The sequence below is a fragment of the Manis javanica genome, chromosome 11, assembly GCF_040802235.1.
Source record: "Manis javanica isolate MJ-LG chromosome 11, MJ_LKY, whole genome shotgun sequence".
In the NCBI taxonomy this organism is placed as follows: Eukaryota; Metazoa; Chordata; class Mammalia; order Pholidota; family Manidae; genus Manis; species Manis javanica.
In genome coordinates this window covers 35,607,436-35,631,986 of record NC_133166.1, presented here as the reverse complement: position 1 = coordinate 35,631,986, position 24,551 = coordinate 35,607,436, and the positions used below count along the sequence as shown (strand labels likewise).

General features: G+C 41.2%; 1 protein-coding gene across 3 annotated transcripts in view; it reads right to left on the bottom strand.

Annotated features, from left to right (window-relative positions):
* The window catches only part of INSC (INSC spindle orientation adaptor protein), a 129,747-nt gene that overhangs the window by 91,502 nt on the left and 13,694 nt on the right, over positions 1–24,551 (bottom strand). For all 3 annotated transcript variants that reach the window (XM_073216249.1, XM_037026962.2, XM_017649056.3), the window contains exon 2: positions 767–867. In XM_073216249.1, the coding sequence (XP_073072350.1) occupies positions 767–867 (101 nt within the window). The remainder of the gene's footprint in view (positions 1–766; positions 868–24,551) is intronic.

Here is a 24,551-nt window from a genome sequence, read left to right as displayed (position 1 = left end):
CAAGGAGCTGATGGGGTTCAGAAACTTGCCAAAGGCCACACAGCTAGTAAGAGGTAAACCTGGCCTTGAAACGAGGTAATCATGTGTTTGAAGCTCATCTCATGAATAGCCACCAGCCTTCCAAGCCAAGTTCCCGTCTCTGAGAATGTATCCTGGCAGATTTGCGCCTCATGACCTCTTAGCTCTACCTCAGACATACTGCACAGAAAGATATTTGAGCCCCATATGTTTCCTTACTCTCAGTGTCAAGCTGCACAGAAAATCCCAAACAACCAGCCCTCACTCACATGCAGGAGCTGCTGTATTTAACACCTTTGAATCTCTTTATAATGGCGGCTTTTGGGGAGCAGACTGATGACCCCACCGACATTAACCCCTCAGGGTAGACAGACCCTTTCAAGAAGCTCAGAGAGGGACATAACTTATCTGAGGGCACCAGTGGTTCCAGCCTCTGGAGGAATCAGGAGCCCCTTCTGGGGTCCCTATCTTAGCAGCATACCCCACTCATGCCTTTGTTTCATTGTCTGCCTGGGTCTTAGGCTCCAGTTCCTTTGGGGACAGGACCTGCCTGATTCCTCCATATCCCAGGGCCCCCTTCCATCCATACTTGCTGAGTGAATGTGGCCCCATTACCTTGTCCTAAGTTTCCTCCCCAGGACAGTGTATAGAGAGATGGGGCCATCTGCAGCCTCAGGACCCTGGGGCTGGGCCTCAGCCAGAGTGCAGATGGGGCAGGCATGGCCTAAGAGATAGCTATGGGACTTACCGCTGACCCGGCAGGGGGATGGGGTCCAGGTGCCGAACCCCAGGCAAGGCCATCATGTGGATCCCAATCTGTAACAAAGCTTGCCCACAGCGATTGGGGCCCTGGAAAGAGAGATCAGCATGTGGTCAATGAGGAACCTGAGACTAGAGGTGCAATCACTTTCCCAGATCCTGGCCACAAAGAGCCAAGGCAGGTGTGGAGGGAAGACCCCACCCATTTCCCCTTTCCTTTTTTGAGCCAGATTACATTCTACTGTCTTCAAACAAGTAATGCAGGACTCACACTTATCTTGGTTTTAAGTCACTAGCCCATTAAGAGATTGAGACCCTACAATCTTTGATCTCCCATTGTCAAACCTTTGCCTGATCTATTTAACTTTGTGTTACATATTGGGACACAGACCAGCAAATACTGCCTGGGACATACTTACACTTCAGTATCTGTGGTTTATCTGAAATTCACATTTAACTGGGCATCCTGTGTTATTGCTAAACCTGGCAACTCTACATGCTAATTCCTTAACTATATACCATCATAGCACTGGGTTATTCACTGACTGTGTCTGGGAAATGTGGCTCCATACTGCACATGGTGGTTGCTTCCCCAAATCCATTTCACTTCAGATGATGTGATTTCACCCATACTGCTGGTAATTGGTTCAGGACTAAGCATGGGACTCAATTCAGACCAATGAGCCATGACAGGATTGCTTCTGGGGTAAGTTTTCTTTCTCCTAACTGTGAGCCACAAGGTGAGACTATTATCTCTCCCATTAGATATGAACAAGGAAGCATGTCACTTCTCTGCTTCTGGATACCATCTTGCAATCAAGAGAGCACCTAGCTGGAGAAGGATGCTGGCACGTAGACAAAATCAGTCTGGGTCTTTCATCACTGAGCCACCAGATCAATGAACCCTGGAGTCTTAACCACCTCTAGGTTTTCTATTATGTAAGATAATGAATGTCTTGTTTAAGTGAAGATTTGGGTTCTATACAGACAAAAGCAGCCTAGCTGATGAGGGTTAACTGGGTTCCAGGGCTTCTAACCCCAGCACAGAGGCCCCACTTGGCTTGCCTGTGCTTCATGAGTTAGACCAAGACAACAGTGTCCTTCTACTCCAGAAAATCAGCCACCCTTCCCTTCCCCTTTTCTCCCTTTCTGCCACCTCCTTTCCAAGCCCACGAGGAAGCCCTCCCTGAGGAAAATGGAGATTCTGTCACCTTTACCTGGGTAAAGCAACAAAAGAGAGAGTTGGCCATCACCTGGCATCCCCAGAGCTTGAGGACAGTAGACTTCAAGATATTCAGAGAAAACACAAGTATGAACTTATGGAAAGATACAACTGAGGAGTGAGAGAGAAGTCCAGAGAAATTAAACTCTCAGTTCATGATTACAAAATGACCCTTATGAGAAAAGAGCGGAGGAGGACATTAATAGTACTGTGGCTGGATGTAAAGTGCCCCTTATAATGCTTGGAATAAAGATAAAAGAGTGGATCTGAAAAGCATGGGGAGGCAGGAGCTCAGAATAAACTAGAGCATTAGATAATTCCAAAGACTCACTGATACTTCCTGTCCCTTGTCTGTGGGCCCCACTACACTGTGAGCCCCTCGAAGGCGGGGAACACTTGTGACACTTAGCAATCACTCTATATGTCTGTTGAAAGAATGAGAGGAATGAATTTTTAATACCTTTATGTTGAGCCCTGATTCTTCATCTGTAACTGAGAATAATAATATCTATTTCACAGGGCTATTACAGTGATGACATGAGATGAGTAATATGGAAATGTCAGGCCAGGGTAATAGCTAAATGAATGGTAGCTGCTATTATTACACCCTGAGTGTCTTCTGTGCGCTCAAGCCTGTGGTCAGCTATGCTAAGGGAGATGCAGAAAATGAGATAAAGCAGATAAAGCAGCTGGCATAATGATAGCGCTCGACGAGTGCCCATCATCAGTAGTATCACCATTGTTATTTCTAGCATTATTATCATTATTAAAAAAACATAGTTTCAGGACCCTGTGAATCATCAGCCTGAAAAGGATGGCATAAAAGAAAAAGTTAGAAACAAAATGAGGTATCTGTTCCCTTTTTGATAAGTTTGATTAAAGAACCAAAAAGGGAAATACCAACTTCTCAGAGTGAACGCTGTCGTATAATCAGACAGCTGTAAGCATGATCTTATTTGACTTTCATCTTCATCATGGAGAAGAAAAGGAGATAGAATAGAAAAATGTTGAAGAGGGAATTGAAGCTTAAGGCAAGTGAGGACACAGAGAAAGTAAGGAAGCTCCGAAGCCCCTTAAAGTGTGAACCAGTTGAGGTCCTGTGACGAGATGAAGCAAGCCCTGGAATACTGGAGGGCCTTCTCGATCTGATCAAGGCACATCTGCGGGACCCAGAAAAGGGAGAAAGAACTGAGCAGAAGCTTTGACTCAAGACAGTGTTCTATATTTCTAAAAGATAGATTCCAGAAACACGGCTTGGTGACCACAAAGTCTAGACCAGACTCCTAATCACCGATCTGTGAGCCCTTTGCACAGAAGCCAGCTAGAGCATGGTAGAAACAAGTCAAGCACAAAAAAATCTATTTCCTTTTCTTCTGGGACCACTGGGCTCTTAGCTGAGGGGGATGCAATAACCCTGATACATCCTGATTTTGTTAAAGCACCCTGGCAATATGTCCTTGTTCATCCTTTCCATTAGCAGCTTCCCAGCAGCCATACTAGTGGAACCTGCCAGCTAACAAAACCTTGGGTCATGGGTTCCCAGAGGCTGGGGAGGCCTCTTGGGAACACCTGGGCTGCATATATATCACTGTCCTATACACAGACTATATTATTTATGCCTGTATTAATGTCCCAATGGAACAAGACTCCATGATGTCTGAAATCACACCTTGCTCACTGTGGAACTGGGCACAAAACTCTACACATTGAGCTACATGGTTAGTTTGTGACCATTCATGGGGTTGTGAATCAGATTAGCTTTTGGAGGAGCCACAGATCGTATTCACTGGAGATGGAGAACAGGTTAAAGAGGAGCGCTGGAAGGTGAGAATATCAAGAATATATCCAGAATATCAAGAGTTACCCCAGATGATGTTTATAAAGTGCTTCTAATAATAATGATGATGATAGCTAATATTTATTGAGTGTGTACCATGTGCCAGGTACTGTTCTAAATGCTTTATATAATATTAACTCATTTAATACCATCATCATTCCCCTGTTATAGAGGAGACTCCTGCAGCTCAGTCAGAGAATGTGCATCGCCCGAGGTCACACAGTTAGAAGTGACTGAGGACTAGTAACCAGGTTTTAGGATTGGAGGGGAGGTGCTGGAGCAGGTGAAGATGATAAGAGCAACCAAAAGTGACATGTGTCTAGCACCTGCTGACAGGGCGCCTGCCTCCACTCCCTGGTGGCCACACACAGCACCCAGCCACCCCAGCTGTCCCAGGGAGCTGGCCTTCTTCCCACACCAGCGCCTCCCACAGCTCCCATCTCCCAGACTGCGAGTCCTCCAGCTTCACCTAGTGCTGGCCCTCAGGGACACAGCCAGGAGACAGAGCAGTCCTCGGAAGAATGAAACACATCGCAAACACCACACTCAGCTGAGAGAAAGAGGGGCGCAGGCAGCGGAGGCATCCCTTCTGTTCCACATTTGCTAGTTCCCTTTGTGACAGCCCTGCAGAGTCATGGGCAAAGGGAAACCAGAGTCCCAGCTAACACCTAAGGTGTCACCAGCTCTAGAGAGAGGCCTGTTTCTCAATGCAGAGCTCAGGGAAGCCCCCACAGCCTGCCGCCCTTGCAGCCACCCCCTCCCACTGTTCTAAGCCAGAGTCATCCTACTGAGCAGAGAGATTCTGACCCAAACCCCTCCAAAGCCACACAGTATTATCAGGAACCCAAAAGTGGATTCAAGGTAACCCCTTTGCCCCATGCCATTTGTCCTCACTGGTGTTGCACAAAGAACTTGAACTTTGGAGTCTGACACATCTGGAGTCAAGTCCTGACTTTGCCTGATTAGCACATGACCTTATGGAAACCATCATCCCCCCCATGAATGTCGTTTCTTCAGTTATTATCTGCCTCCCAGGAGCTTCCTGAGGACTAAATGAGATCACTGGCAAAAGTCCCTGATAGATGAATATAAATCATGTGTTTGGTACATGGTAGCTCAAAGAGGGAGTGTCCTTCCTCTTGGAAGGAGGATTGAGAAATACCTCTCAAGAAGCGATGCTACCTAGCACATAAGAGAGGCACAAAGGACACACATAGGCGGGAGCAGGAGGGAGGAAACTCTACCTACCCCTCTCCACCACCACCACTACCCAAGAGCCTTCTTAATCCATGGGCAATCCACCCGGGAGCCTGCAGCCTCAGCTCTGCAGGGCTCTTGGCTGTGCCTTCCCAACCAGGAGTGGCAAGTTTACAAGAAAGACTTGAAGCTTTAAGTGTTGCTGATTTAATTCAATGTCTGCTGCAACAACTGCTCATTTGGACAGCTCATTTCTGCTGCATTCCATTAGAGGCAGCCCTTGCTCACCTCTATTTGGCTAATAAGCCAGCCTGAGCTCTGGAGGAAATGGAGGCTATTTACAGTAAATTATTCAATTAGAACCAGGAGCAAGTGCAGCTTCTGCTGTTGTCCAATAGGCCAATCCAAGTACAGCTCAAGGCAGGGCTGGGACTCTTTAATCTTCAGAATCCATCAGGGCTGTCAACAGGGAGAACAGTAAATATTGTGGAAAGCAGTTAAGTTCCAGCCACAGGGCTTGGTACAGGGAGGAGGTAGCTGGGAGATTGGAGGTAGGAATAGAATGGGACCCAGGGATTTAGTCAAATCCCTCATTACATGATCCACTCATCATTCTACCCCCTCATTATTTCTCATCTGTAGAGCTCATGACAATTGTAATTAAACAATTAACTAAGAAATTAATAGCTTAATGTCTTTCTCCCTTTATGATCCCAGGAGCAGGGACTAGAGGTCTGTCTTGCTCACCACTGTATCCCCATCCCCACTTCCTGATACAGTGCCTGGTGCATAATGATCAGATCAGTTAACACTTGGTGGACTCACTGGTGGGTTCTCATTGAAGGAACCTCAGCTTCCTCCCGGGCAAATGAGAGGTGAAGGTACCTCTTTCACTATGTTTCTATGAGTACTCAGTGGAGGGCCTTTTGCAACCATACAGACTGCATGGAAAGGGCTCTGCATCCTAACATCCATGGAGGCAAAGCCACTGGTCCCTCCTGAATTCTTGTAGTCCTGTCTGGTCATTTCCAGCTGGGCAGCCTCCATCCCCACCACCAGCTCTGTGCTAGTCAGGGTCTCCAGACAGACAGATGGGGCAACAGACAATCCCAAAACTGCATGAAAACCCAGATGGTGCTAAGGGAGGTCCAGAGAGCTTCTAAGCAGTACTAGGGGGTATACTGAAGGTGGGGAGAATGGAAGGGGGCGGGAAAAGTTTCTCAGGGTATGACCTCAAAGCTGAAACTTGAACAAAGAATGTGGAACCACAGGAAGGATTTGGAGCTGGAAGGAAGAGAGTACAGGCAGCGGGAAGGGCATGTGAAAGCCACAGAATCATGAGCATGGTAAGATGTAGGCAACTGTGAGTGTTCCTAGAAGGCTGCAGCACTCTCTCTCAATGGTGTCGGAATGCTGAAAAAGGGGCACTGTCAGCTGGGGGCTAGGCCAGGCTTCTTACAGGAGGTGACACATGAACTGGGGCTTAAATACAGGGTGGAATTCTGTCAGGTGAAGATTGGACAAGGACAGTCATTGCCAAGAGAACAGCATGAACCATAGCAAGTAGACTAGAAAATGTAGCAGGTATTCAGGGACCCAGATTTCTCCCAAGGGACTAGAGGGAAAGTGCATCTATGGCCCTGCACATGAAAGGAACTGTTTCTTTGGACTCTATCCTGTTGGGGGTAGGGAGCCACTAAGGATGTTCAAGCAAGAAAGGAAACCAATCACAGTGGAATTTCAGTCCCCACAGTGACCAGTGGAGTGGATGGACTGCAGGAAACAGGCAGCAGCAGAGACTCATTCAAGAGACAGGTGCAAGCATCACAGGGGTACCTCAAAACTCTGGGGACAGATAGGTGGGAACCTGGGGGTGGAAAGGAGGGCTGCAATGAGCTTTGGGAGATAATGGCAATGAGCTGCCCACCTTATGTCATCTCTGGGCCTCTGTTTGTTCTGGGGTAGGGTAGCAACAGTTATCGGAGCTATTTCAGTGTTGCTAACTGGGACAGCCAGCACCCTGCAGCAATCAGATACTTCAGGAACCCTTACTCCCAGGGGACGTGCAAGAAACCAGGCAAGCTGCTGGACACACCAAGTCTCATGAAATATAGAGAACTCTACCTCCCTGGAGGAAGCCGTGTGGCCCCTCCCAGCTGTCAGGTGACAGAGCCAGGCAAGTAGGCAGAACATACCTCAGGGCTCAGAGAGCAAAGGCCTTGTCCCCTCAGGCCCTGAAAACCCTGGCGGGACAGCTCAGAAGGACTGTGCATAGTTAGAGGGGGACCATCCAGACCTCAGCCCTGCTTCTCAATTCTGCAGCCAGAATAGTTTCAGCCAAGGTCTCAAGCCTTCACCTCATTAACTGAATACAGTTACCTTCTAGGCCTTACCTAGAGGGTAGCAGAAATCCTGGTGCACAGATACAGCCATAAACTTGACAGAGGGGATGGTGGCCCCCAGTCAAAACCCAGGCAGCCTCCTTGGAGGAGCTGACATCATATTGTCAGTGTATTAGAACTAGTAGACAGCCTTAGAGATTAGCTCCTTATAATAATAGCAATAATAATGAGGAGGAAGAGATGGAGAAACTTACTGGGTGCTAACTATGTATCAGTCACTGTTCTAAATGCTTTACATTTAACCCTCAAAATAACCCAATGAAGTAGCTTACTGTTATTGTCCCCACTTTGCAGATGGGGAAATTGAAGCACAGAGAGGTTAACATGGACAGATGGAGAGATGTGTTCAGAGAGGGCAAGAGATTTGCCCAAGGTCACTCACAGCAAGCTGAGTTACACAGGGGACCTGAACCCAGGCTTCATCATTCCCATAAATTCCTCTCATGCGAAATCCAAAGAGAGCCTTGCCTGGTAAGAGCCCAGAGAGACCCACCCGGGCTCAGAGTGATTAACCCTAGGAAATCAGTGGTGTTGTGCTTCCCTCAATACAACAGGGATCACTGCGTCTGCTCTTTCTCCATTGCTGTGGTTACCAAGCACAAAGGAATAGGCAGTAGACAAGTCAACTCCAGGGATTCCTGGTCTGATTCAGCTCAGCCTTGGAAAGGGAAAGGCAGGTTGCCTCAGAGGTGCCCATGAGTCCGTGGAGGTTGGAAACAAAGGATCCCGGAGTCCTGAGGACTCCAAAATCCTGCCGAGGCCCATGTGCCCCAGTCCCTGGTCAGTATGAGCACCCATTCTCTAAATGGTCCCCACTGGTCAAAGCCAATGCTCAGACTCCCCTGCAGGAGCATGTGTGGTAGTTTTGGAGGAAAGCCCAGGTTCTTGGAATCAAGAAAGCCATGGCTGCCCTGATCCTGTGTCTCAGAACGGGCCCTTCATGGCTCTGGTACTCCAGCACTCCAGCTGCCCGTCAGAGCAGCTCCCAGCCCTGAGCTGCACAAGGGAACTGCAGGTACAGGCACCTGGGAACTGGCCCTGAGCTGGAGATTTTCTAAGGATCAAAAGTGAGAAATGGTGCTCCAGATATCCAAGACCTTAGGCAGAGTGCAGCCTCCAAGGGAGGTTTGCCCGGGCCCCTGGGCCACCCCACATCCAGAGTTCGGTGGGTTAAGAATGCAGATTCAAAGTCAGACTGCCCAGATTCAAATCCAAACTCCAGTAGTTACTAGCTAGCTGTGTGACCTTGGGCACTAGGATTCCTTATCTGTAATGTGGGATATACAATGAGGATAAAATGGAAGTAATGGTTCCTTCCATGGCACTCCTGTGTAGACCAGTGAGATCATATATGTGAAGTACCTGGCACAGGGGTGCTCCGTATAAAGATGAGTTCCATTTCTCTTCTGGTGAGCACAGTTCCCAGCTGTTGGGAGGCAGCCAGATGGAGGCCTTTCTGCCACCTCCTGACCTACTCCAGCTAGTCAACTGCTTTCTACTCTTTAACTTTGCAATTATCCCTTCTTACTTTCTAACTTTTCCTGATCTGAATGTTAGCCAACTGCTTGAATATTCCTTAGCTTTGATTTGCAAAAGTGAGAGCCCTCTCTCCCTGGGCCCAGGTCCCAGGGTGCTAAAATTAAACAGTCAGTATACTTTAAGCTAATGACTTACTGGTTGTGGCTGCCATGAATAGATATAACTCTCAGATAAAGGCCATTAGAGAAAATTGAATAGCTCCAACGTGGTGAAAATTTGGACACATACTGTTTCATAAATCATGATCAGAGGTCACACTGGGCAAAATGTTTCCCTCTCTGAGTGATGAGGACCCAGGTTAAAGGGGTCTATATACCCTTGGGAGAGGGGACACAGGACAGAGAACAGTATAGTCTCTTACAGTTCCATAAATATAATTTTCTCTTACTTCTAAAGCCAGGAGCAGATGAGAGTGTTACATTAACAACCACGACAATCCAACCTTCTTCTCTGATTTTATTTCTTTCTCAAATCTTCCAAACTGGAGTTTTCCCAATAACATTTGAAAAGCAGCATGATGAGGTCATAGAAATTCAAAAGTTCAGGATTGAGATTCCAATCCCAGTTCAGCCTCTTACTGGTCCTCTCTGACCTTTAGCCTCTTCATCTATAAAATGGGAACAGAACCTCTTCTCAGGATTGTTGTTAGAATCACATCAGATCATGTATCTTGCATTATACTTATAAGAGCAAGTGAAGTAATAATAATAAGCTGCTTTAACTCAGGGGCCTGGTTACTGGTGCTACACAGAAAGTTTCATGATATCCATTTTTCTGCCCAATGAAAGATCCATTTCCAACCCAGAGGTCAGGCCCAAAGAGCTGCTTCCCACTAAAGAGAAATACAAAGCAGAATATATTAAATTTATTGGGAAGAAAAGCCTTCCAAAGGAGAGATTTGATAAAAATCTGGTACATGGGGACCATGCTTTGAATTAGCACAAATAACAGCTCTAAGAACTTTTTCTGTGATTAGTAACTTTGGCCCTGAAGGAGTAACATCCCAGCTCATACTCAGTGCTACCTGACTGTATGGTGCATTCAAAGAAGAATCCAGCCTGAATCAGAACCATAATCCATTCTAGGGTCACTGCATAAATAGAATAACTCAGAGTGTCAACACAACACAATCAGTCTCAACAAGTCCAACTGTCATTGTCATAACATCCTCAGATAAAGAATCCTTCATGTCAGGGCATGGTGTCAGGCACATGGACCACATGATCCACAGATGACTATTTGAGTTAATTAACTGAGGCACAGAATGGGTCCAGCATGAAAACAGCCCATTCACAGAATGCTGATTTACTAAGGCTCATTTTTCTCTAGAATTCCACATGTCACAGTAATATCCGAACAGTGCATTGCACAGTGTCTAGCACAGACTAGGAGCTCAGTAAGTCATTCCCTGGCAGAGCGTTCCATGGTTCTCCAAAAACAGCTTACTTGTTCATAATTCTAAGCATTGGTCATGACACCTTAGTGCCCCCAGACTAAAACCTACTCAATTCTCTTTTTCTATCTCCAAATAATACCAATGTTTCAGGACTCAGCTCTAATTCTACCTCATCTGGGAGGCCTTTTCCAGCCATCCTATCATAGTAATTTCCCTTCCAGAAAGTTATCAATAAATAAATAAAAGTGTGAGGTCTTGAACAATTTTAAATCATATTGTAATAGAAGATATGCTTTTTCTATGGTCGCTCTCTCTTCCCCTTTCTGCCAACTAAGTGATACCAGAGCAAGTGGAAAGCCACAATATGGCAAGGCTACAGATGGAAGATGAGTCCTGAATCACAGTGTGGAGCAGAGCCACACAACCCGCAGCAGTCCATGGTGTAAGCAAGAAATAAACATGTGCTTAGCCAGTAATATTTTAGGAGTCATTTGTTACAGCAACTTTATCTTCATATAATTATGATAATTAAATTAAATGCTATATTTGAGGCATCCATATGTGTGCTAGACACAGAAGTCTCTTAATAAATACAAGTCCTTTTTCCCATCTTCCTCAGTCTTGGAGGAGATGGTAGAATATTGTCTTTGTTAGCCAACTGCTACAAAAGAGTCCTTGTCTACTGACAATTAGCCCTCTGAACAGACTTCAGTTCATGCATAATACAGCCAGAGTCCATAAGTTGATGAGTGATGGTGGGATGGAATAAATGCCTACAAATATGTAAAGTTCTGTGAATTCTGAGACTAAGATTGTTTCTCCACACTGCTTTCTCTGTTGGTATGCATCCATTCAGATAACATTTACAATTAGTCAGGTGGTCTAAGATGAATTTTTTTGTGTCTCAATATCTAAAATTTGGGAGTACACCTCAGTATTTTGGCATTGTGTCATAGTTTAATTAGAAGCGTATTTTCTTTTGTATGGAGTAACAGCATTTTACAGTCTATGACATCTTAAATTCAATGAAATATGGCATTGGGCTTAACTGTGTGTCAAGCATTCTTCTAAGTGTTTCACAAAAATAAGTTCATTCAATTCTCAAAAAAAAATTCAAAATAATCAGTACTACCATTGCCCCCATTTTAAAGGTGTAGAAATGAAGGCCCAGAGAGATTCAACAATTTGCTAAGGCACACAGCTAGTAAATTGAGTGAGGATAAAGACCATACTATCCCTTTAAGGAACTCCAAACCATGCCACTACTTTTTGGCAACTGATTTGTTAGTTGATAATTGAGCCTTCTTACAGAGAAAACACACAGGAATTTTATGTCTAGCAATATAGTAGACCACACATTGTAAAATACTTCTCCATAAGAAGAATTTTAAAGGATTGATCAAGATGTTATTAATGCTTTTAAAATGCATCACTGACTTAGCTAAAATGTAAGAGATCTGGAGCAGTCAAAAGGAAAACAAAGCAGGACCCAAGGGTAATAAGGAAGAGTTGAAGGAAGTTTTGGCCCTGAGAACATCTGCTGAATGTTGTATTTCCTAAGCTTCTGTTTCATATGTATATGACGCAGGGAAGACTAGGGGCCAGGGAAAGAATTAAATAGGAGTCCAGAAGGCCAAAACTCAGTGTAAGGGTTAATGAGAAATACCTTCTATACAGAACAGAATACAAGTTGTCTGTCCCAGCTTTGGTGCCCAGTAAAGGGAAGTAAAATCTCCTCTGAAAATTAATGATCACAATAAGATAGGTTTGTGGCCTGAATTCACATTAGCTGTGTTGGGAGAAAATACTCAATTAGAGAATTTAGTTTCAAGAAGTAAAAGAGTCTTGGAAACAATTTCAAAGAACAAAGGCTATAAAATATGACCAAGCAGGAATACTATTCAGCCATAAGAAGAAAACAAATCCTACCATTTGCAACAAAATGGATGGAGCTAGAGGGTATTGTGCTCAGTGAAATAAGCCAGGCAGAGAAAGACAATTACCAAATGATTTCCCTCATTTGTAGAGTGTAGCAATGAACCAAAATATGACCAAGCAGATTTGAGAAAGAATCAAACAGAACTTCTATAAGTTAAAAATATAATTAAAATGAAAAACACATTGGACAGATTTACCACAGCTGAAAAATGGATTGGTGTATTAAAAACAGAACAAAAGAAATAATCCAAAATGCAGCCCAGAGAGACAAAGAGAAAGGAAAATATGAGGGACTAAAATTAGAGAATAGAGGGTAAAAAAGACTAACAAACACTTAATCAGGTTTCCAAAGGGAGATAAGAGTTTATAGGGCAAAAAAGTGATACTCAAAGAAATTCTGGCTGAAAAATTTCCTGAGTTTTTCAACTTTCAAATCCAGGAATGTCAATGAAACAAAATAACTTTCAAATCCAAGAATACCAATGAATCCACAGCAGGAAAAATATAAAATATTTACATACCCTAGACAACTCATGAGACTAAACACCACCAAAGACAAAGGAGATTTAAAAGCATCCAAAAGAGAAAAATAGAAAGAGAGATTAACTCAACAGGTAACCACTTACTGGCAGTGATGAAAGTAAGCAAACAATGGGAAAATGCTGATTACAGAAAATACGTGTCTGAAAATTCTATACTCTGAGATCTCTCTTTCAAAAATAAGGATGAAATAAAGGCATTTTCAAACAAGTAAAAATCCCACACTAAAGGAAATTCTAAATGATTTATTTCAGGCGGAAAGAATGTAAAGCCAGATGGAAGGTTTGAGATACAAGAAATAATGATGAGCAAACTTATTTCTAACCATGTGAATAAATCCAAACAAACCTTGACTCTAAGAAATAATTATAGTATCTCATTTGTGGGATAAGGAAAAAAAAGATAAATCTAAAATACTGTATACAAATTTGGTAGGTGACGACACAAGTAAGTTAAAGTGTTCTAAGTTTCTTTTTTGTTGGGAAAAGGAAAATAGATATATAAGTTAACATCAGCCTTATTATATTATTACTAGTGCTACAATATCTAGGGTAACAAACTAAAATAATATACATAGAGATATTAATACACAGGACCCTTCAAATATGTAGAGGGGAAACAGATGAATGAGTAGTAAAGAGAAAAAAATTGAAAAGAGGAAAGAAAGAAGTGTGGAGTGGGATGTATCAGTGACTAATAGTCACAGTAAGGGGAAATGAACTAAACTAGCTTCTCACTAGAAAAGAGTAAAAAGCATACATTATGCAAACACACTAAGAGAAAGAAAGAGAGAAGGGGAGAAAGAGTACACTATTTGCTGGCTATAAGAACTATCCCTAAAACAAAAAGATCCAAAACAGCTTAAAATTAAAGGCTATAAAAGATGTACCATAGAAATATTTACCAAGAATTCTGGTGCTAATATATTATAATTATACATTATAATTAAAATGAATTATATAATATATAAATACAAAACAAACTTTAAGACAGTATTACAAAGATGAAGAGATTCACTACATAAAAATAAAAAGTCCAGCCCAGCAAGATGATATAATAATGAGGATGTGCCTAGTAACAATAGTACAGTCTTAAGAAATACAAAGTAAAAACTGATAAAACATCGAGAAAAAATAAACAGGTCAGATGGGGATTCAAATGTAATTCTGTCTTTAATTGATAGCACAAGCAGAAAAATTATCAGTAAGGATACAGAAGATTTGAATGGCACAATTAAATTAGATTTAATGTTTATGAATAGAACACTGCATTCAACTTATCAGGAATACACATTCTTAAGGATTCATGAATCATCTTTTTTTTTTAATGACTAGTTACTAGATCCTAAAGCAAGCCTCAGCAAAGTTGAAATGATTGGTATCCTACAGACTGCAATTTATATCCAATATAAACAGCCCCATACATCTGGATACTTTAAACATACAAATCATGAGTTAAAGAAGAAATTATAACAGAAATCAGAAAACTAACCTGAATGATTATGAAAATACACATATAAAAACCACATAGTTTATAGACAAGCAGAATTAGGAGCAAAAAATTGTGGACTTAAATTAGGAAATGTGAAAATTAGAAGAATTTCTAGCTTCTTATAACATAAGAAATTTTAAGAAGAATAATTCCAAACAAAGTAGAAGAAAAATAGTTAAGATAGGAACAAACATTAAGCAAAACACAACAAAAACATGAAGCAAAATGTAAACACAAATAATAGATCAATAGAGTTCATTTTTGAAGACACAAATAAAATTGACAAACCTCTGGGAAGATCAGAAAAAAAGAAAGGAAACACAAATAATCTATAATAGCAATAAAAGGGAGTTTATTACTACAGATGCAGCAGAGATAAAAGTATTATAGATAATATTACATGGACAAGAATATTCTGCAATATCACTGAAATCATAAACTAGATAAATTCCTAGAAAAACACAATTCACCAAAATTGACTCAAGTATAACTAGATGTATAACTACTGAAGTTGGTCAGTAGTTAAAAATCTCCCCATAAGGAAAACTCCAGACACACGGAAGCTCACCAATGAGTTTCTATTATCAAAGGAAAGAAACTCTTTCAGAGAATAAGAAAAGACACACTTCAATTCATTTTATGAGACAGACATAATTTTGATACTGAAACCAAGCAAGAACATAAGAAAGGAAATTTATAGGCCAATTTCCTATATGGACAGATGAAAATACACTAAAGAAAATGTTAGCAGACCAAATCTGGCTTTATACAAAAAGGGACCCTGGCCAAATCGGCTTTAGCCTAAAAATATGTGGCTGTTTTAACATTAGAAAATAGATTAATGAAACTCATGACATTAATAGGCTAAAAACCTTATGATCATGTCAATAGATGAAGAAAAATAATTTTATAAATCCAACAGCAATTCATAATAAAATCTTTTACAAACTAGGAATACAAGAGACCTTCCCTAAAGGCCATCTACCAAGAAAAAAATAAAAGGGGAACAGCATACTTAATGATGACATGCTGAAAGCATTTCCTGTGAAGCAAAATTAAAATGTCCAGCTCCTACCAACTTCTATTCATTATTGTATTACAGATCTTAGCTGGTGTAAAAGAAAGAAAATCTGTAAGAATGGGAAGAAACAAGACTGCCATTATTTACAGAAGATCAGTTTCCCACAGGGCTGCCACATCTGCCTGTGCACAACACAGCCAAGGGGTTGAGTAGAGGCTGAAATCATGCTCAGCCAAGGGGTTGTAGAGTTGGGTCCACTTGACAAGCCAAGTCTCCATGGATCTGTGTCTTCTCAGACTTGGTATATTTTCTTAATTCTTATAAAAAGGTAGCATGAACTAGCAAGTCACCTTCATTGTCAATATATAAAAACAGAAAGCATCTATGAATAATTTTAATTCATAACAATGCTTAGAAATGTGGCTAGAAATGAATATACAAAAGTCTACTTATAATCCTAGATGCCAGCACATAAAGTGAAATTTAGAAGAGAGAACATTAACAAGAGCAACAAAAATATATAAGGCATATAAAAGTGAATCTTATAATGTGCAAGTCCCTTACTGAGAAAATTATAAAATATTACTAAAAGATATTAAGGCCAAAATACATGAAGAGGTATTTCATGTATAAAAACAGGAAAGTGACAGAGGCGGAGCCAGGATGGTGGCGTGAGTAGAGCAGTGCAAATCTCCTCCCAAAAACACATAGAGCTATGAAAATATAACAAAGAAAAATCTTCCTATAGAGACCACAGGACACAGGACAACATCCAGACCACATCCACACCTGCAAGAACCCAGCGCCTTGCGAAGGGGAGTGCTTTTTGGAAGTCTTAAAGGGGCAGGACAGGTCACTTAGACCAGAGGCAGGGAATCTGGGGATCTCTGGGCACTCTAACCCCCTGGTCAGCAGGGAGCACAGAGGCCCCTTACGGAGATAAATAGCCTCCCGGCCGCTCGCCCTCCAACGGGGCTCCACCATTTTGGAGGAGAAGCCCCAGCGAGGCCACGCCCACAGCAACAGCGGAGATAAATCCCATAGCAACTGGGCAGGAAGCAGAAGCCCTGTCTGTGCACAGCTGGCAAGCATAAGCCACTAGAGGTCGCTATTCTCCCAGGAGAGGAAGGCCACAAACCAACAAGAAGGAAAGCTCTCCCAGCTGTCACTTGTACCAGCTCTGCAAACTATCTCTATCACCATGAAAAGGCAAAACTACAGGCAGACAAAGATCACAGAGAAAACACCTGAGAAGGAGATAGACCTAACCAGTCCTTCTGAAAAAGAATTCAAAATAAAAATCATGAACATGCTGACAGAGATGCAGAGAAAAATGCAAGAGCAATGGGATGAGATGCAGAGAAAAATGCAAGAGCAGTGGGATGAAGTCCGGAAGGAGATCACAGATGTCAGGAAGGAGATCACAGAAGTGAAACAATCCCTGGAAGGATTTATAAGCAGAATGGATAAGATGCAAGAGGCCATTGAAGGAATAGAAGCCAGAGAACAGGAACGTATAGAAGCTGACATAGAGAGAGATAAAAGGATCTCCAAGAATGAAACAACACTAAGAGAACTATGTGACCAAGCCAAAAGGAATAATATTCGTATTATAGGGATACCAGAAGAAGAAGAAAGAGGAAAAGGGATAGAAAGTCTCTTTGAAGAAATAATTGCTGAAAACTTCCCCAAACTGGGGGAGGAAATAATCGAACAGACCATGGAATTACACAGAACCCCCAACAGAAAGGATCCAAGGAGGATAACAACAAGACACATAGTAATTAAAATGGCAAGGATCAAGGACAAGGAAAGAGTTTTAAAGGCAGCTAGAAAGAAAAAGGTCACCTATAAAGGAAAACCCATCAGGCTAACATCAGACTTCTCGACAGAAACCCTACAGGCCAGAAGAGAATGGCATGATATACTTAATGCAATGAAACAGAAGGGCCTTGAACCAAGGATACTGTATCCAGCACGACTATCATTTAAATATGATGGCGGGATTAAACAATTCCCAGACAAGCAAAAGCTGAGGGAATTTGCTTCCCACAAACCACCTCTACAGGGCATCCTACAGGGACTGCTCTAGATGGGAGCACCCCTAAAAAGAGCACAGAACAAAACACCCAACATATGAAGAACGGAGGAGGAGGAATAAGAAGGGAGAGAAGAAAAGAATCTCCAGACAGTGTAAATAAAAGCTCAATAAGCGAGCTAAGTTAGGCAGTAAGATACTAAAGAAGCTAACCTTGAACCTTTGGTAACCACGAACCTAAAGCCTGCAATGGCAATAAGTACATATCTCTCAATAGTCACCCTAAATGTAAATGGACTTAATGCACCAATCAAAAGACATAGAGTAATAGAATGGATAAAAAAGCAAGACCCATCTATATGCTGCTTACAAGAAACTCACCTCAAGCCCAAAGACAGACACTTACTAAAAGTCAAGGGATGGAAAAACATATTTCAGGCAAACAACAGTGAGAAGAAAGCAGGGGTTGCAGTACTAATATCAGACAAAATAGACTTCAAAACACAGAAAGTAACAAGAGATAAAGAAGGATACTACATAATGATAAAGGGCTCAGTCAAACAAGAGGATATAACCATTCTAAATATATATGCACCCAACACAAGAGCACCAGCATATGTGAAGCAAATACTAACAGAACTAAAGAGGGAAATAGACTGCAATGCATTCATTGTAGGAGACTTCAACACACCACTCACCCCAAAGGATAGATCCACTGGGCAGAAAATAAGTAAGGACACACAGGCACTGAACAACACACTAGAACAGATGGACCTAATAGACATCTATAGAACTCTACATCCAAAAGCAACAGGATATACATTCTTCTCAAGTGCACATGGAACATTCTCCAGAATAGACCACATACTAGCTTACAAAAAGAGCCTCACTAAATTCCAAAATATTGAAATTCTACCAACCAATTTTTCAGACCACAAAGGTATAAAAGTAGAAATAAATTCTACAAAGAAAACAATAAGGCTCACAAACACATGGAGGCTTAACAACTTGCTACTAAATAATCAATGGATCAATGAACAAATCAAAATAGAGATCAAGGAATATAGAGAAACAAATGACAACAACAACACTAAGCCCCAACTTCTGTGGGACGCAGCAAAAGCAGTCTTAAGAGGAACGTATATAGCAATCCAGGCACACTTGAAGAAGGACGAACAATCCCCAAATGAATAGTCTAACATCACAATTTTCAAAACTGGAAAAAGAAGAACAAATGAGGCCTAAAGTCAGCAGAAGGGGGGATACAATAAAGATTAGAGAAGAAATAAACAAAACTGAGAAGAATAAAACAATAGCAAAAATCAACGAAACCAAGAGCTGGTTCTTCGAGAAAATAAACAAAATAGATAAGCCTCTAGCCCAACTTATTAAGAGAAAAAGAGAATCAACACAAATAAACATAATCAGAAATGAGAATGGAAAAATCACGACAGACTCCACAGAAATACAAAGAATTATTAAAGACTACTATGAAAACCTATATGCCAACAGGCTGGAAAACCTAGAAGAAATGGACAACTTCCTAGAAAAATACAACCTCCCAAGACTGACCAAGGAAGAAACACAAAAGTTAAACAAACCAATTACGAGCAAAGAAATTGAAACAGTAATCAAAAAACTACCCAAGAACAAAACCCCGGGGCCGGATGGATTTACCTCAGAATCTTATCAGACACACAGAGAAGACATAATACCCATTCTCCTTAAAGTGTTCCACAAAATAGAAGAAGAGGGAATACTCCCAAACTCATTCTATGAAGCCAACATCACCCTAATACCAAAACCAGGCAAAGACCCCACCAAAAAAGAAAATTACAGACCAATATCCCTGATGAATGTAGATGCAAAAATACTCAATAAAATATTAGCAAACAGAATTCAACAGTATATCAAAAGGATTATACACCATGACCAAGTGGGGTTCATCCCAGGGATGCAAGGATGGTACAACATTCGAAAATCCATCAACATCATCCACCACATCAACAAAAAGAAAGACAAAAACCACATGATCATCTCCATAGATGCTGAAAAAGCATTTGACAAAATTCAACATCCATTCATGATAAAAACTCTCAGCAAAATGGGAATAGAGGGCAAGTACCTCAACATAATAAAGGCCATATATGATAAACCCGCAGCCAGCATTATACTGAACAGCGAGAAGCTGAAAGCATTTCCTCTGAGATCGGGAACCAGACAGGGATGCCCACTCTCCCCACTGTTATTTAACATAGTACTGGAGGTCCTAGCCACGGCAATCAGACAAAACAAAGAAATACAAGGAATCCAGATTGGTAAAGAAGAAGTTAAACTGTCACTATTTGCAGATGACATGATACTGTACATAAAAAACCCTAAAGACTCCACTCCAAAACTACTAGAACTGATATCGAAATACAGCAAAGTTGCAGGATACAAAATTAACACACAGAAATCTGTAGCTTTCCTATACACTAACAATGAATCAATAGAAAGAGAAATCAGGAAAACAATTCCATTCACCATTGCATCAAAAAGAATAAAATACCTAGGAATAAACCTAACCAAAGAAGTGAAAGACTTATACTCTGAAAACTACAAGTCACTCTTAAGAGAAATTAAAGGGGACACTAATAAATGGAAACTCATCCCATGCTCATAGCTAAGAAGAATTAATATTGTCAAAATGGCCATCCTGCCCAAAGCAATATACAGATTTGATGCAATCCCTCTCAAATTACCAGCAACATTCTTCAATGAACTGGAACAAATAATTCAAAAATTCATATGGAAACACCAAAGACCCTGAATAGCCAAAGCAATCCTGAAAAAGAAGAATAAAGTAGGGGGAATCTCACTCCCCAACTTCAAGCTCTACTACAAAGCCATAGTAATCAAGACAATTTGGTACTGGCACAAGAACAGAGCCACAGACCAGTGGAACAGATTAGAGACTCCAGAAATTAACCCAAACATATATGGTCAATTAATATTTGATAAAGGAGCCATGGACATACAATGGCAAAATGACAGTCTCTTCAACAGATGGTGCTGGCAAAACTGGACAGCTACATGTAGGAGAATGAAACTGGACCATTGTCTAACCCCATACACAAAGGTAAATTCAAAATGGATCAAAGACCTGAATGTAAGTCATGAAACCATTAAACTCTTGGAAAAAAACATAGGCAAAAACCTCTTAGACATAAACATGAGTGACCTCTTCTTGAACATATCTCCCCGGGCAAGGAAAACAACAGAAAAAATGAGCAAGTGGGACTACATTAAGCTGAAAAGCTTCTGTACAGCGAAAGACACCATCAATAGAACAAAAAGGAACCCTACAGTATGGGAGAATATATGAAATGACAGATATGAAATGACAGAATATGAAAATGACAGATCCGATAAAGGTTTGACGTCCAGAATATATAAAGAGCTCACACGCCTCAACAAACAAAAACAAATAACCCAATTAAAAAATGGGCAGAGGAACTGAACAGACAGTTCTCTAAAAAAAGAAATACAGATGGCCAACAGACACATGAAAAGATGCTCCACATCGCTAATTATCAGAGAAATTCAAATTAAAACTACAATAAGGTATCACCTCACACCAGTAAGGATAGCTGCCATCCAAAAGACAAACAACAACAAATGTTGGCGAGGCTGTGGAGAAAGGGGAACCCTCCTACACTGCTGGTGGGAATGTAAATTAGTTCAACCATTGTGGAAAGCAGTATGGAGGTTCATCAAAATGCTCAAAACAGACCATTTGACTCGGGAATTCCACTCCTAGGAATTTACCCTAAGAACGCAGCAATCAAGTTTGAGAAAGACAGATGCACCCCTATGTTTACCGCAGCACTATTTACAATAGTCACGAATTGGAAGCAACCTAAATGTCCATCTGTAGATGAATGGATAAAGAAGATGTGGTACATATACACAATGGAATACTACTCAGCCATAAGAAGTGGAAAAATCCAACCATTTGCAGCAACATGGATGGAGCTGGAGAGTATTATGCTCAGTGAAATAAGCCAAGCAGAGAAAGAGAAATACCAAATGATTTCACTCATCTGAGTATAGGAACAAAGGAAAAACTGAAGGAACAAAACAGCAGCGGAATTACAGAACCCAAAAATGGACTAACAGGTACCAAAGGGAAAGGAACTGGGGAGGATGGGTGGGCAGGGAGGGATAAGGGGGGGAAGAAGAAGGTGGGTATTAAGATTAGCATGCATGGGGGGGAGGGAGAAAGGGGAGGGAGGGCTGCACAACACAGAGAGGACAAGTAGTGACTCTACAACATTTTGCTAAGCTGATGGACAGTAACCGTAATGTGGTTGTTAGGGGGGACCTGATATAGGGGAGAGCATAGTAAACATAGTATTCTTCATATAAGTGTAGATTAAAAATTAAAAAAAAAAAAAGAAAGAAAGAAAAGGGGGATTACTCCTTGATAGGATAAAACTATTGGTAAATCAAAGATCAACGCATGCTTTAAATATCCTTAATGGTGATCACTTAAAGTGTGTCAGATGATCAGCTATGGAGGTACTCTTTTCTGATAATATTCCTTTCTCCTAATAAAAAAAAAAAAAAAAAGCAGTTACTGTGTGCTGACCTCCAATGAGTTCTGCACAGTGGTATAGAGGGCATGTCAAAGTGTGGGCAAAGGGTCTGTTTGTTTCTATGCAGAAGATCAAGGCCTAGCTTGGATACCCAGAAAATGAACTAAGATACGATATGAGGAGGAGCTTCCGGCATCAGCACTCTCTGGAGGACTTGTGCCAGGGGGATGATCATCAAAAAGCCTCCACAGGGATCCGGATGATGCTGCAGTTGTGGCTGCATCCAGCCCACCGTCTCCTGGACTTGCCATAGGAATGAGGAGGGAGATGTCTAGGCTGGCATGTGTATACAGTGAGACAACGAATTTGACCGGATCTGTACTGTTGGAATTCAACCAGGAGTTGGGAGGGGTGCAAGTTGTAGCACTCCAAAATCTCATGACTATAGACTATCTATGGTTAAAAGAACATATGGAATGTGAACAGATCCCAGAAATGGGCTGCTTTAATTTGTCTGATTGTTCAAGTACAGTTGGACAATATCCATCATATCATAGATAAATTTTCGCAAATGCCTAGGGTGCCTAAATGGTTTTCTTGGCTTCACTGGAGATGGATGGTAATTATAGATTTGCTTTGTTTATGTCACCGTATTCCTATTATGTTAATATGTGTGTGCAAATTAGTTAGTAGTTTAAAACCTATACATACTTAAGGTATTCTACAAGAAGATATGTCAAAGAAATAATCAATCCTCCCATGTTTCCTTCCATATGCTACCTCTATAGCTTTTCTTCTTCCTTTCTAATTACAACCCTTAAATAGAATTCGTGCCTCATATCGAAGTTACTGAGTATCATAATTCCTCCAGGTGGTAAAGATACCTCGAGACAAGTGCTGGGCATAGAAGCCACAGGGCATAAATCTGCAAAGAAGTAAAAAGCTAACCTTTTCAAACAATATGGCTTCTCTCTCACTTACCAACTTTACATTTCCCTGTATGGCCCCGGAAGATGGCTGGTTAGCCAGAGACGGGTAAGATTCCTCAAGGGAGGAACAACCTAAGACAGGCACAGTTGCAGGGGGGCCATCAGGTGAGAATTTGGGGATCAACAGAGGTGAGGCTCAGAACCTCACCCCCCCTGCTTTGAGAGAAATCTTATGCATCCGTGGATGTTTTGCTGCCCTTGTCTAGCCTGGATTAATACTTTGTCCATAGGCACACACCTGATCATCTGATCACCTACATTTGCCCTCTTACAGCACTAAACTATGTTTTCTACCTTTATCTTGCATCTACCTACCACTTCAGCATTTTATTAAAAATAAAAATAATAATAATAATAGAGGGAGAAATGTGGGATCAACATATAAATCAAGTACAAAAATCAAATGAATATTCATATTTGACCTGATTGTTTATGGGTCATAATGCATGATCAAAACCGAAAGTTTCTGTGATGAATGCCCTTGTACTGTTCACCATGTAAAAATTTATTCACTATGTAAGAATTCGTTCACCATGTAAGAACTTGTTTGTTATGCTTCAGAAGATTGGAGACTGACGAGAATTAGGCTTGAGATGGATTAATGATTGTACATTGAGCATTGACCCCCCTATACTGAATTTTATTGTTGTTAACAACCATTTGATCAATAAATATGAGAGATGCCCTCTCAAAAAAAAAAAAAAAACAGGAAAGTGGCAATTCATCACAAACAGATGTATAGATTTAATGCAATCTCAATCTAATCACCACAGTATTTTTTCCTAGAACTTCATGAGATAAATCTTATGTGTATAACCAAGATCATTCCTGAAATAGAAAAAGAAATGGGGTGAATTTCCCTGCCAGATAATAAGACTTATTTTCAAACAGTAAATACAATATGATATTGACTTGAAATAAACTTAAAAAGTTGAATAGCAAGCCCCAAAATAGACCAAAGGAAATGTGGAAAGTTGGTTAATGACAGTGGAGGGAGAAACAGAGGAAGATAAGAGTCAGAGCATACAGTCATATCTCACCACAAGCAGTAAGTGACTTGTAGGTGTGGGGAGTGGGTTATGCCCACTCTTGCTCCTGCCTGGTATGTGAAAGTAGAGCTCTTCATGCCCAAAACCTCTGAGGCTCCCTCTAGTCCCAGAGCAAAGATCTGGCCAGTTTGAGGCAAGAAGCTTGCCTTAAGAGCATCGTTCTGCAGACAGAAAGACAAGCAGATGAAAAAACAAGATGAAAAAAACAGAAAGACAAATCCCCTCTCCAGGACAAACAAATGAAAAAGCTTCTGAAAAGGAGAAAGGGAAGGTTGATTAAGATGACCTGGTATATGATCTTTTTAATGTGCTATTGAGTTCAGTTTGAATGATCAAGTAGGATTTATCCCTGAGATGCAAGAATGGTTCAACATACACAAATCAAATAAATATATTATACCACACTAATAGAATGAAGGATAAAAATCATCCTTCATTTTTATGAAAAACTTTTCAACACCCTTCATGAGAAAAGCTCATGAGTATAGAAGGAACATAACTCAACATAATTAAGGCCAGATATGACAAACCCACA